The sequence below is a fragment of the Rhinoraja longicauda genome, chromosome 8 (genome assembly GCF_053455715.1).
Source record: "Rhinoraja longicauda isolate Sanriku21f chromosome 8, sRhiLon1.1, whole genome shotgun sequence".
Classification (NCBI taxonomy): Eukaryota; Metazoa; Chordata; class Chondrichthyes; order Rajiformes; family Arhynchobatidae; genus Rhinoraja; species Rhinoraja longicauda.
The window spans coordinates 52,434,558-52,447,900 of record NC_135960.1 but is presented as its reverse complement, the minus strand read 5'-3'; the positions used below and the strand labels follow the sequence as shown (position 1 = coordinate 52,447,900).

The 13,343-nt window shown below is 36.9% G+C and overlaps 1 protein-coding gene across 1 annotated transcript in view; it reads left to right on the top strand.

Moving 5' to 3' along the window:
* ola1 (Obg-like ATPase 1) overlaps positions 1-13,343 on the top strand; it is a 152,555-nt gene that overhangs the window by 62,420 nt on the left and 76,792 nt on the right. The window contains exons 5-7 of the mRNA XM_078403969.1: positions 4,169-4,344; positions 6,280-6,360; positions 6,569-6,666. Coding sequence (XP_078260095.1) covers positions 4,169-4,344; positions 6,280-6,360; positions 6,569-6,666 — 355 coding nt within the window. The remainder of the gene's footprint in view (positions 1-4,168; positions 4,345-6,279; positions 6,361-6,568; positions 6,667-13,343) is intronic.

Genomic DNA, 13,343 nt, shown 5'->3' with positions numbered 1-13,343 from the left:
GCCGCACCCGTGAGGAAGAGACCTAAAAGAAAAGTTTCCCCACCATCCCCCCACCCACACCACCCACACCACCACCCCCCACACGTACACAACCAAAAAAATACAAAAACCATCCCAACACCGACACACAACAAAAAAAAAGGAAAAAAGACGAACAGACTGCTAGCGAGCCGCAGCCGTTAGGCGCCGCCACTTCCGCTTGATTATACCAAGTTGGTTAATTATACCAAGCCAATTAACCTACAAACCTGTACGTCTTTGGAGCGTGGGAGAAAACAGGAGATCCGCGGGAAAACCCGCGCAGGCCACGAGGAAAACGTACAAACTCCATACAGACAAGTGCCGGCAGTCAGGATCGAACCCGGGTGTCTGGCGCTGTAAGGCAGCTACTCTAGTGCTGCGCCACTGCGCAACCCTCTTGGAAATAATTCTCTGAGAGACAACAAAAAAATTAGCACTGTTAGAGGCAAAGATAAATCAATCAGTATGGATTTAAGCAAAGGTCTGATTAACCCGGTTGAATTTTCTTAGGTAAAGAAGGGTGATGACAATAGTACATTTGATGTAGTCTGTAAATTCCTACACTTTCGAAAGCATCTTGCTTGGCATTCGATCAGGAAAATAAACGCCCATGGCAACCAAGGGAAAATGGCAGATAGGATTAATAATGATCTTAGTGAGAAAGAGCAAAAGGTTTGTCAATCAGAATTTGTGATTGGCACTGTTCCCAATAGGGTAATAGATCCCATATATATAAAGGACATAAATTTAAATGTAAAGTCTTTGATTTAAAAACTTTGATACTGAACTGCAATTAATAGAAAGCAACTAAATTCTAGGCTGCAGGAAGATATTAATAATTTCCTAGATTTCTAGGAAAAGGACAAAAAAAACATTGACAAATCTACTCTTGCACCAGATGTCACTAAAATAATTGATCCAATGGAAAATAGCACAATGAGAATCCTAATATCAGACCATTTGCTTTGATTTTTCCTGCAAGTAATGATAATCTGCCTAATTGTATTTTAACTAGATTTTTAAAGCAGATTGAACTTATTCCACATGTACAACTTGAACATTTTTGTAGAAACAAAGAACTGCAGATGTTAAGTTAATACACAAAAGGACACAACGTGCTGGAATAACTCAGCAGATCAAGCAGTATCTCTGGAGAACATGGATAGGTGACGTTTCAGATCTGAAGAGTCTCGACCTGAAACATCACCTGTCCATGTCCTCTAGAGATGCTGCTTGACTTGCTGAATTACTCCAGCACTTTGCATCCTTTTGAAAGGAGATGATCAATATGCTTCTTACAGAAGTTTTCAAACCAGCACTAATATGTACCTAATCTTGGTACTTTACATTTCATATGAATTTTAATATTAATATAATGCAACATCAACTGTTCTTTCACCTCTGCATTCCCCAAAGGAAAGGATAGTGGTCATACGACCATCCCGTAACCTATCCTTTGTATTAAAAATTTATATCTCGGCAATGTGGTCTGCATTTTGCTCTTTGAAGGTGAATTTACCACAATGTCAGCTATAGATGGAAAGTAGAATGCAAAACGTACTGAAGAGAACAAGTCATTCATCCATCGCTTTCTTTCAGCCCTTGTGGTAGAACAACTAAGGTTAATAACATTATTTCCCCTCCCAAATATTTCAACCAAGACCTGTGTTAAAGCACAATATTCTCCAGTGGTCCTGAGAGTGGGTAGGGATTAGTAGAGGCAGGTTGTTGTGGAATACCGGAAAAAGGATTTTCTATTGGTTTTGATGATACCCCTTGTTAATAACATTCTAATCAGATAAGTCTTGTTCTTGTCAAAACCTTAATTTTAAAAGCCTCTAACAAAAACACTTTTGTTTCATGTACTTCAGTAAAGATAATAGTCTTAACTATTCTGATTCTAAACCTATTTTATTCTTTCTATAATTGGACACCCAAAACTGAAAAGTACTGTTAATTGCGACTCGTTCTATGCTTTGTGCAAATGTATAAGTACTCTTTTAAATCTAAAATATTATTGTTTGGTTTCCAGACTTTATCTATCAGCCCTCTTGCTCTTCTACGTTCAATATTTGAATTCCTCTGCATGTTTATTATTCAACTTCTTTCTGTTTTATCTTTATTCTGTTATTACTTTGTTTCTTGTTAATTCTAGTTTTCATTAATTTGCATTCCAAAGTTATTAATGTTTTGACAGTAGTGACTTTATGAATTATTTTAAAGTCCTGTATTCTATTGCCAAATGCCCAATCTTGTTTTATCAACAAACTTAGGTTGTTTTACAAACGACCAAATCAACTATACTTGGAATAAAGGTGGAAGCAGTACTTGCTCGTCAAGTAGACCATTTTCTAGGCTTTCCTCAAGCTTTGTAAAAATTGGTCTAGTTTTTTTTGGCAGTGATAATTTAAGAATGTGATCCCTTGGGATCACCTTTATATAGTTCATTTGTTCAACCGGAAAGAAAAATGACATGAAGGGCATGTCAGTGCACATATTCCATGTATGCAGTTGTTTTGCACTTTTTTCCAGTTGAGAATCATGTATTGTGATATTGGAGGGATTGTGATTGTGATATTAAGGTTCTGTGCACATGTCAAATCAGGTAAAATATATTGATATTTTACCTGATTTGACATGTGCACAGAACCTTAATGTTAACAGTTGAGGTGAATGAAATGATTTAAAAGGCAATTTCAATGTTTTCCATTATTAGCTGAGATGTTGAGTCAGAATGTATATGTGAAGAGGTTATACCCAAACCTGTAGAGTAGTGGCCACATCACAGCTGGCTATCACATTAGGTCACTCACTACTTTATGGGAAAGATGTAATTGCAATGAGGTGGTGCAGGAGATTTACAAAGATGTGTTAAGAGAAAGAAATTACAGCTATGACGAAAGATTTGCAGGGGTATGATTTTTTTTTTTGGAGTGGCATTGGCTGAGGGGGACATTGACATCAAGTAAAACAATGAGGGTTGTAAATAGAATTAATAGGTGGATCTATCCCCTGGCCGAAGGATCAATAACTGCAATATATAGCACCAAAATTACTGGTGGACGAATTAGGGGGGAGTTGAGAAACACTTTTTTTCCCACCTGGAGGTTTGAAGGAATTAATTGAAAGGTTAGTAGAAGCAGAATACCTCATCAGAGTTGGGTACCATTTAAAATGCATGACTTGGAGGGTCATAGATCAAATGTTGAATGGTGGGATTCAGCTGGCTAGCTCTTTTTCAACCAACACAGACGTAATAGGCCGAATGGCCAGCTGTGTTGTAAATATTCTATGGTGTGGAAAAATGAGACTTTCATTCTTATCTATTGCAGCTGATTCAGAAAAATCCATAAATACGTAATAACCTTTTGAAGTAATGAATCATTGTATTTGACTTGTACGGTTGGCCTTTATGTTCACTGCAATTTATTCTTTTCAGAATAACTGTCCAACAATTGCAATCTATATTAAACTGATATGTTGTTTCTTTTTTTTTGTTTTCTTTGGCTGTTGGTAATTTATAGATGTGAATCTTTGGAATTACATTTATGCAGTTTGTTTGCATAAACTGAATAAAAATGACATGGAAGGGCACATTGACTCCAGTAATATCTGGTTATTTTACACTTTTATTTTCAGTTGGCAATTTAAAATTATGGCCCTATCTGTACTTTAAATATGTGATAATGGCATGTGTACTAATAAGGGCCAGAACCATTTCTTCAAACTGTGTGAATCGTTGTCACTCACAAATGACAAATGCGCCGTCATTTGCTCTTTTCACGGCTCCCTAAAATCTATACCCTGGAATCAGGGCGATGAAATTAGCCGCTGTGTAAATTGTGTGTCTGAATGGTTCATTATCTAATCACCATTGGAGCTCGAATGATAAAATAGATTTGATTCCAAGAAGAGCTATGGCAGATGAATTCAACTATTTTACAATTTGCACTTAATTTCTTATAGAAACAAGAATGGTGGGGTTCAAAATTAAATGGGAAATTGAATGCAGTGGTACACTTTTAAATGCACTTTTGCTATCTTCAGTTTATTATTATTTTTATATCAATGCACTCTCTAAAGGTACATCCATAACTTGTATTAACAAATCTTAAGTTTAAATTTTCATTTAAAATGCCTCTTTCAGGAGCTTTTGATGATGATGGCATTGTTCACGTTGAAGGGAGTGTGGATCCTGTTCGGGATATTGAAATCATTTACGAAGAACTGAGACTAAAGGATGAAGAGCTAATTATGCCCATTATTGACAAACTAGAGAAAATGTCAGTAAGAGGAAGTGACAAGAAACTAAAACCAGAATATGTAAGTAAAGTATCAACCCCTTTTCCCCCAGTCACCCCCCTCCCAGCTCCCCAGCTGTGTGTGAAATAATTGAAATGCATTGTCTGTCGAATTTCTACTTGTTATCCATGGTCATTCGTTGACAGTTGTATTAAAGGACAGAGTTTAACATGATATTTCTGTATATAAATTATAAAAGTCTGAGGCCAGGAGTTGTAGACATCATTAGCACTGAGTTATTCATTCAGTGGGTAACCTCAGGTCAGAATGCCAGTCTAATGAAAGTATTTGGACAGGCCTTTTACATGTTCGGAAAGCTATACAGATCTTTAAGCCTACTGCTTGATGTGACAGCTCGGGAAAATAATTCCAACTTGTGATTTTTACTTGTGCAGAACATTTCTGTTCTACAAGTTAAAGTTTTGGCCTTTTCATTATTTTCTCTGTCATTTATCTTGATGAAGCTATCCCGACTCTTTGTTGTATTAACCAGCTGGGCCATTTCACCTGCTGAAACCATTAAGGGACTCGGTGTTTTCTCAGATTAATCCTCCTGACACTGGATTTTGCAATGATGGCTCGAGCAGGCATTCAGAATTTGCAGGTGGCCAATGACGCACATAATTGCTGACAATTTTAGGCAATGAATAAAAATGGTCTGCATCACTTGTCAAAGGTTGTATGTAAAGATGCCAACTGAAATCTCCTGAATGCCTTTTTAAGCTTTACAGAATAGTTAGTGAGCAGAATCTAATTTTACTATTGGCTAATAGTAAATAGTAAACTTACTAGCATTTCATGTTTAGCATTTCATATTGTAATGTATGTGTAAGTTCTTAGTGTCATGTCATTAAATTTAAAAATTGTGATGGTCATGAAGAGGTTCCCTGGAAGAGGAAAATCTACTACTTTGCAGACCTTTCATTGTTTTTCCTCAGTGTTAATGTTCGTAATATTAGCCAATAGTAAAATTAGATTCTGCTTCTTGGGGTAAAATGATCATGCATTTATAAAATTGAATCTTGTTTGGAGGCTGCCAATTTCATAGAATGGAGCTTAGAAATTGATGCTCTTAAAATATTCTTAAATTCTATATTTTAATCTTAATGTCTGTATTCTGTCTTTAATATTTTTTAAATATTTCTATCACACATTTATCAAAAAGAAGCAATGTGCATTTTTATACATAAGTCAAGTTTGACCTTTTAAACCTGCCTGCCTTTTATTAACACCTGCTTGTAAAGGGAATTGTGCCACATGCAGCTCTCGATTCAGAGCAGTGAAATGGATAAGAAAAGGCTTCAAGAGTTCAGTTTGTGTCACTTACTGTTTGCCGTTTCCATTTCACAGATGATTAATCTTTCTTTAAGGAAAGGACAGAGAAACAAAGCAAGTTGTCTCTTCCTGCAGTTGCACCTTCTGAATGCTCATTGGTTTGATAACTAGAAGACCTTTTAAATTTCCTGTTGAGAAAGATGTTCTGAAACTGAATGCAGCTGGTTGGAGATCACCAGCATGATTCTGTTACTATTGTGCAATTGAAGTGATTTTTTCCTATTTTCATTTTCTGGAAGTGGGGAGGTATCAGCAAAAAGCAAATACAGAATAAGCTTTTGCCCATCTTTATCTATATTTGATAGAGGTTGGAAAAGTTTGAATGTTTTATTTAGATTATCTTTCTCCCTTCATTTTCCTTATCTTTAGTCATTATTTCAATCCTGGTTCCAATGTTCATTTTCTTTCCCAGTCAGTCTAATGGGGGAGATTACATATTTCAGCAAAGGATTTTCTGTGAAATCTTTACCCGAGTGAAAATTAACAAGTTTCGTTCCATCCCATGAAGCTTCTGTTTTGAATTCAATTATTTAGATAAAAGGAAAATAATTACTTAATTATTCCTGCATTGATTTAGTGTTATGAATGGTAATGCATCTGTTTTTGTGTAATCTTTTCCAGGATATAATGTGCAAAGTGAAGAACTGGATTATAGATGAACAGAAACACGTGCGCTTCTATCCTGATTGGAATGATAAGGAGGTAAGACATGGATGAGTAGAGTACTATATTAATAAACTATGCTAGATGTCATTTTGTCCTATAGAAATCTTGCAATTCAGTTGTTTGAAGGGGGCTGAGACAATTTCCTAGCTATTTTAAATGTCTTGTGATAGGACTAAAGCTGTTAAATTGAAAACTAGTTGGTTTCTTTTAACTTGGAAACAAATATTTTTTTCTCTTTTAATAGATTGATGTTTTGAATAAACATTTGCTATTGACTTCAAAACCAATGATTTATTTGGTTAACTTGTCTGAGAAAGACTATATTAGAAGAAAGAATAAATGGTGAGTTTCCGACTAGAAAGAGGTAATTGGACGTCCAAAAATTGTCCTGTAATGTGGTTGTTGATCTGTGCTCTTATCTGTAAACGCTAATTACGGAAATGTTCCTTAGAACAAATCTTAAAAACAATTTTTGTTATGATGACTCATAACAGTTTTTAAATGAGAACGATGTTTTAATGCCAGTTTGATAAAATTCTGTCACTATAGCTTATGGTAGTGAATTATTTAAAGAATACCCTTTATTATCTGGTGCACTAACTTGATGAATTTCCTTGTTTTGCCTTTTCATTGAAGAAAATTGTACATTTTATAGGATAAAAGTGTTCTCAATGTATAATTTATTCATTTGTACCTAAATGAGCAGATATTTAGATTGGAAATTATCTGATTAAAGGAAATGAAATCTAGAAATACAGAGGGCTAAAGAATATTTCTTAATTGCACATGGATATAACTAAAAGTAATTGTTCTAATTTAGATTACAGTACACACGAGTGGTATGATAGCCATAGGGGATTATTTTGCATCTGTTATCAGCTGGATCAATGAGGAAATGATACCTATTCAAAAGGAATAAGAATAAAATGACTTTAGAAGTAGAGACAATATTAAACAAATTGTCGTCTCTTCATGGATTAATATTTTAATTTCATTTCTATGTTTAGTAGCAGCAGGAAATAATCAATATATAAGAACCTTTACTATAAGGCCCTGATTGAAATATCAGTCTTCATTGTCCTTTTATTTTGTAGACTAATTGTTGCTATCTGAACTTGAAAATTATTTATCAGATATGAGACGGATTCCTGAATCTGAAAGCATTTCACACTTGTACATTGATTAAAAATGAAGTTAACTGGCCGTAATTGTACAGTCAATAATAAACCCTAATAATAAGCAAACTAACAGGAGATGTTTGCCTGCTGTTTTACTTAGAACAATTGTACTTTTGATTTGAACTGGTATTGTGAAAAGAATTAATTTTGTCAAATATCGCAAATCTTTACTTACAAAAGAAAGAAGCTTGTTTGTAAGGGTCATAATCCATTGTTCAATCATAGAATTAAAAATGTGCAACGTACTGTTATCTGTCTTTGTCAGAGGATCAAAGACATTGCAAACAAGTGATGTTCCAAAAGCAAATTTGGTACATAGCCATTCTTCCTATACAATTTGCTGCCTGCTGTTCCTGTTTTCCCTCCAGCAAGTCACTGACTACCACCCCCTGCATGTGCCTGCCCGTAAAAATAATGATTAAGGAAGTTTTTGTCATTCATTTATGAGTGGAAGCATTGCATTATGGGAAAGGCATCTACTAAAATTGGGGGGGGGGTGGGGTGCCTATTTTCTTTTCGAGACAGATCACACCAGAACTGAAATGCTATTTTTTTTCTTCTGCAAAATTTATGTGCAAGGGTTTAAAAAATAAATTTTAGAAGTATCATTGTGGCAGGTTTGTGTGTTCAAGATAATATCACAATGTAGGGACGGAGTTTCCAAATGTGAAAGATGTGCAGTTATCATTCATGCTGGCTGTTTCTTCATTAATATCTTCATGCACCTTATTCACTGAAGAAACATTTGCTTTAAATTAATGGTATTTATTTTTATGCACTCCAAAGACGTACAGGTATGTAGGTTAATTGGCTGGGTAAATGTAAAAATTGTCCCTAGTGGGTGTAGGATAGTGTTAATGTACGGGGATTACTGGGTGGCACGGACTTGGAGGGCCGAAAAGGCCTGTTTCCGGCTGTATGTATATGATATGATATGATATGAAATGAATGTCTGCTAAAATACACAAGGAATATTGAAAAATACACGTAATACTGGAAAGTTAATTTTGTATTACCTGAAGTTCCAAAATATAAGTAACTTAATTTATAAATATTAATGCATCTTTTTAAAGTGACAAATATAAACACTTTTTCAGAAGAGGTATTTGCATTTATTTAATTGCTTTAATTTCAATATTAAAGAACGTGGTGATTTCAATAAACTGACATGAAATTGACATTTTCTTTACATTAGATGGCTGTCATCTTCTGTATGTTTATTGATTTCATTGGAATTGAAAGACATGGACTTGATTGAAGGAGCAAAAGTTTCTATTTACACTTGATTTATGGTGTCCTATGTAAAATAGTAAAGCAACTGCTGTGGTACAGGCTTGGAGTCTCAACTGATAGCATGGTATTAATAGATGGGATGATGGCCTTCATTAAAGGACAAATTCTATTAAAAAAGTGAGAGGTCAGTATAATCTAATTTCTTTAGATTATACTGACTTAGCTCTTTTTTGGATGGCTTTTTTTGTGGCAAGCAAAGGTTTAAGTACAGTTTATAAATAAGCTTTTCAGGATGCTTAAAGATTACATTATTTTGGAAGAGTTGTTGCCTTGTCAGAGGTGCATTAAATATAGACAATTATTTTGTCATTTTTTAATTTGTATAGCACATGGCGAACATGAACAAATTCCTGCATGTATCTGCTGAGTACAATAATAAATAAATTTCATATCTTTCTATGTCCTATAATAGTTGTGATTAAACAGAATTTTATTCTCCCCATCTTGGTCTAATTCGGTATCTTTCCTGTTTTGTAACCTGAATTTGTTGTCACTGATTAGCTCCAATTTTGGTACTGGTATTGGATCATTATTGTTATGTGTACTGAGTTACAGTGAAAACCTTTGTTTACGTGCTATTCAGTCACATCACACTGTGCATGAGTACAATCAAGCAGTCTGCAGAGATTGTTTCACTCGTTTTTTGTTAATTCCACTGCAGTCTTAATATTATTTAAGCATAGCCAGATCATAGCCACAGGAAGAAATGGTTTATCAATTCTCGGACAATTGATTTGTGTATTCACACAGAGAAGTTTAGAGTCCTTTATCAGAGACATGGATTCTAAATGGACTGGTGAGAAGATTAGAAGAGAGTTGAAGAGGCGCATGGAACATGCTGCCTGCAAAATGGCAGAAGCAGAAATTTTCATGACATACAAAGAGTACTTAGATGTGTACTTGAAACTGTGACATGCAGGACTAGAAGTAAAGTGTCAGAAGGTGCCAAGTAGGCCTTGTATAAAATTAATTCAAGCTGTTTTAGTCCAGTTCTTTGTGGCCATTATCTCATGACAATATGTATTGCTCATAACAAAGCTTATACGTGTAAAAATTTGAACAAGCTAATGTCACATTCAAATTGAATATCGGGTTATGGACAAATTTTGAGAAGGTTTACTCTGCATCCAGCACTTGATTTACTTAATTAAATCTTTCTCAGTTGCAAAAAAATATAAAGGCTATTTGTTTCTCCCCAGTACCTCTTCACATGTAAAAATTCTCAAACTGGTTTCTGCCCCTGATTATCAATGCTTCCAGCCCTCATGTAGTAAGGAAAAAAAGTTTAAGCAACATGATCAAAGATTACATTAATTCTCGAGTCCATAAATTACCTTTTTCTTAGTTCAGTAGGTGGTAAAGAACCTTTCAGCGCAGCTGATATATGGTTATGCAACTGTGTACAAAATGTGGATTGCTTAAGTTACCTGTAGCTGATCATATTTTTATAATGGTCTGATCACATATCTAAACATATGATTACATTTACTAAACATAGCACAAAAAGTAAGGAAATTTGTGTTTGGTAGATTATTTCTTTGTTGTAACAATGCTTCTTGGCAATAAATCTTATACCGTTGGAAAGCCTGTTTATTTCCCTTTTAAATGGTGCCACATTTGTAAGGAACATGCATTTGTGGGATGAGCAGCAGAGCTGAGTATGTGGGTTGCGCCCATGAAAAATCTGCCAAATCTTCTCTGCCAATGCCAAACAGCTTATTCTGCTGTTGCTATTGACTCTTGTTTTGAGCTTCTGGTACCCCCAGGTGCTGACAATCAGGTGCCTGATTGGCAGCATCTGTGAGCATGGGCCCTGCTACAGTGGTCAGTAGGTGTCTGCTCCAAGAATCGGCATGCCACGTTTGACTGATCTGGATAGGGCCCGTGCGATAGGGCAACTTCTAGTACCATCTCCAAAGTGAAGGCCAAGTTCCATATAACGGGGATGTCAGAGACAGGCCGCGAAGTGGGCGTCCCAAGAAGACGACACCCGAAGAAGACCGTTTCCTCACCCTGTCAGCACTTAGGAACCGTAGGCTGTCTTCTACAGATTTGCAGTCAAGGTTTGCAGGACGATATGGCCGACGGCTCTCTGCCCAGACAATTCGGAACAGACTGCACGCAGCCCATCTCCGGTCTCATAGGGCTGCCAGGAGGCCTGCCATGACTGCCCTTCACCGTCAGGCCCGCTTGCGCTGGTGTCGGCAACACGTGCACTGGAACCTGAACATGTGGAGGAACGTTATGTTCAGCGATGAGTCCAGATTCTGCCTACGGCAGTTGGATCATAGGGTCAAAGTGTGGAGAAGACGCGGAGAACGCTATGCTGATTGCTGCACCGATAGAGTAACATCTTTTGGTGGAGGCAGTGTGATGGTGTGGGGCGGCATCTCCCTCACTGGAAAAACGAGGCTTGTCATCATTGGAGGCAATCTCAATGCAGAGAGATATCGAGATGAGATTCTGCAACCAGTGGCAATCCCATATCTCCACAGTCTGGGACCGAACTCTATCCTCCAAGATGACAATGCTCGTGCTCGCCCCCACAGAGCAGGGTTTCTCAGAGACTACCTCCAGAATTTGGGAGTGGAGAGGATGGAATGGCCTGCCAGCAGTCCTGACCTCAACCCCATTGAACACTTGTGGGATCAGCTTGGGCATGCTGTTCGTGCCAGAGTGACCAACACAACCACGTTGGCTGACTTGCGACAAATGCTGGTTGAAGAATGGGATGCCATCCCACAACAGTGTATGACCAGGCTGGTGACCAGCATGAGGAGGAGGTGCCAGGCTGTTCTGGCTGTGTATGGTTCTTCCACACGCTACTGAGGCTCCTGTTTATTAAATGAATATATTGTTAAATTGCCAATATGTCTTGTTTCTTCAGACTTCAATCATCCAATCCACCAAACAACACCGAACAAGAGTCAATGGCAGAATAAGCTGTTTGGCATTGGCAGAGAAGATACATTCCCTACAAAGTATTGTTGCTTCAGGTCTCATGGTGGCAACTATTTTGAAACATTAGAGGCAGGAACTTGCCAAAAGCAGGCAAGGGAAAGAAACTAGGGATAGAAAACTTTGAAACCAGAGGTAAATGGAAGTTTGATTTCACCCCTGATCTACAGTACCCCACTAAAATTGTCCCCAGGATGAAGAGTAGTGCTCAAAGGTCTAAGACAAGATAAATCCATAAATGGTCAACTTTGAGGATGACTTGCTTCTATTTAACTGTGTTGGAGGTGACTGAACAGTCCTATGTGAGATCTGCAGATTCTGCTTGATGGGGTGGGTAGTTCAGTGATCGCACTGTTACATGTGACCCACTCTTTCCACCATTTGAATTGGAAATCTATGGCATCTGGGTAATGCATGTTTCAGTTACTACCTCTTGTTAGATTTAAATTCTATTCTGTGCAGCATTTCTCAGGATTTAGTGGATTTAACTTGGGCATGTGTAACTAGTTAGTGATAGTATCAATAGCCATAAATAAGATGTTTCGTAATATAGGTGCCTCCCAGGTTTTGGCAGGGTTCCTTTCCTGGGGACTTCTTGTAACCCGAACAGGTTACCAGTCAGAAGTGCTCTCACATGGCAGAGATGGATTATTTGATAGGAATAGATTGATAGATTGGAAAAGCATTTTAAATTGCATTTTGCATTTTTACGAATAAATCCATTCAGCCATTCTCCCAATAGCTACGTTCGCATCGTACTTAAGATACTTAAGAACTTAAGATATGTTCTTAAGTATCACTGTACTTAACTTGGTGATTTAAACTCAGGTAGACCTGTACCAGTTTTTTTTAAAAGCACAGTCCACTTCAGCTTTATTCAGTTATTGAATGCCAACATGCATCGTTGGGGGTTGCGTTCATCAGCAGCCTGCATGTGTGGAGCAGACCAGCAAACAGCGCAGCACGTCATTTTCGACTGCACTGTCCTTCGTCCCCCTGGTGGAGGGGTAGACCTCACGGCCCTTGATAACAGCACATTGCACTGGCTACAGCGCCTGGAGGGCATTACATAATTTCTGCTGCCTCAAACGCAAGAAGAAGAAGTTATTGAAAATTATATTAGGCTGCAGTGCATACCATTAAACATTGAAAATAAATATTATTAATATTATGCTTTGAGGTTGATGAATGCTACTTTCTGATAGATCATAATCCTGTAAATGGGATCAGTATTCTTTCAGCTACTTGGTGGTTTTATTTTAGTTTTTGAAACTGATAATTTTACTTTTAAATTGAAAATAATTTTGTGAAAAATAGTTGAGAGAAAAGTCTGTACAGTTGACAAACCGAAAATGAAATAATGCCTTCTTGGCCCAGATTTGAACCACAAACATTTATATTCAGAAACATATTAGTAAATTGGAAGTTGTAATTTAATTTGTGGGTGTTGTCACTATTGTTTGTTAATGCTTACATGACTTAATAGTCAGAGTCATAACGCTTGGAAAGAAACTCTTTGGTTCAACTGGTCCATGCTGACCAAGATGTCTACCTAAGCTAGTTCCATTTGTCTGCGTTTAGCCCCTATTC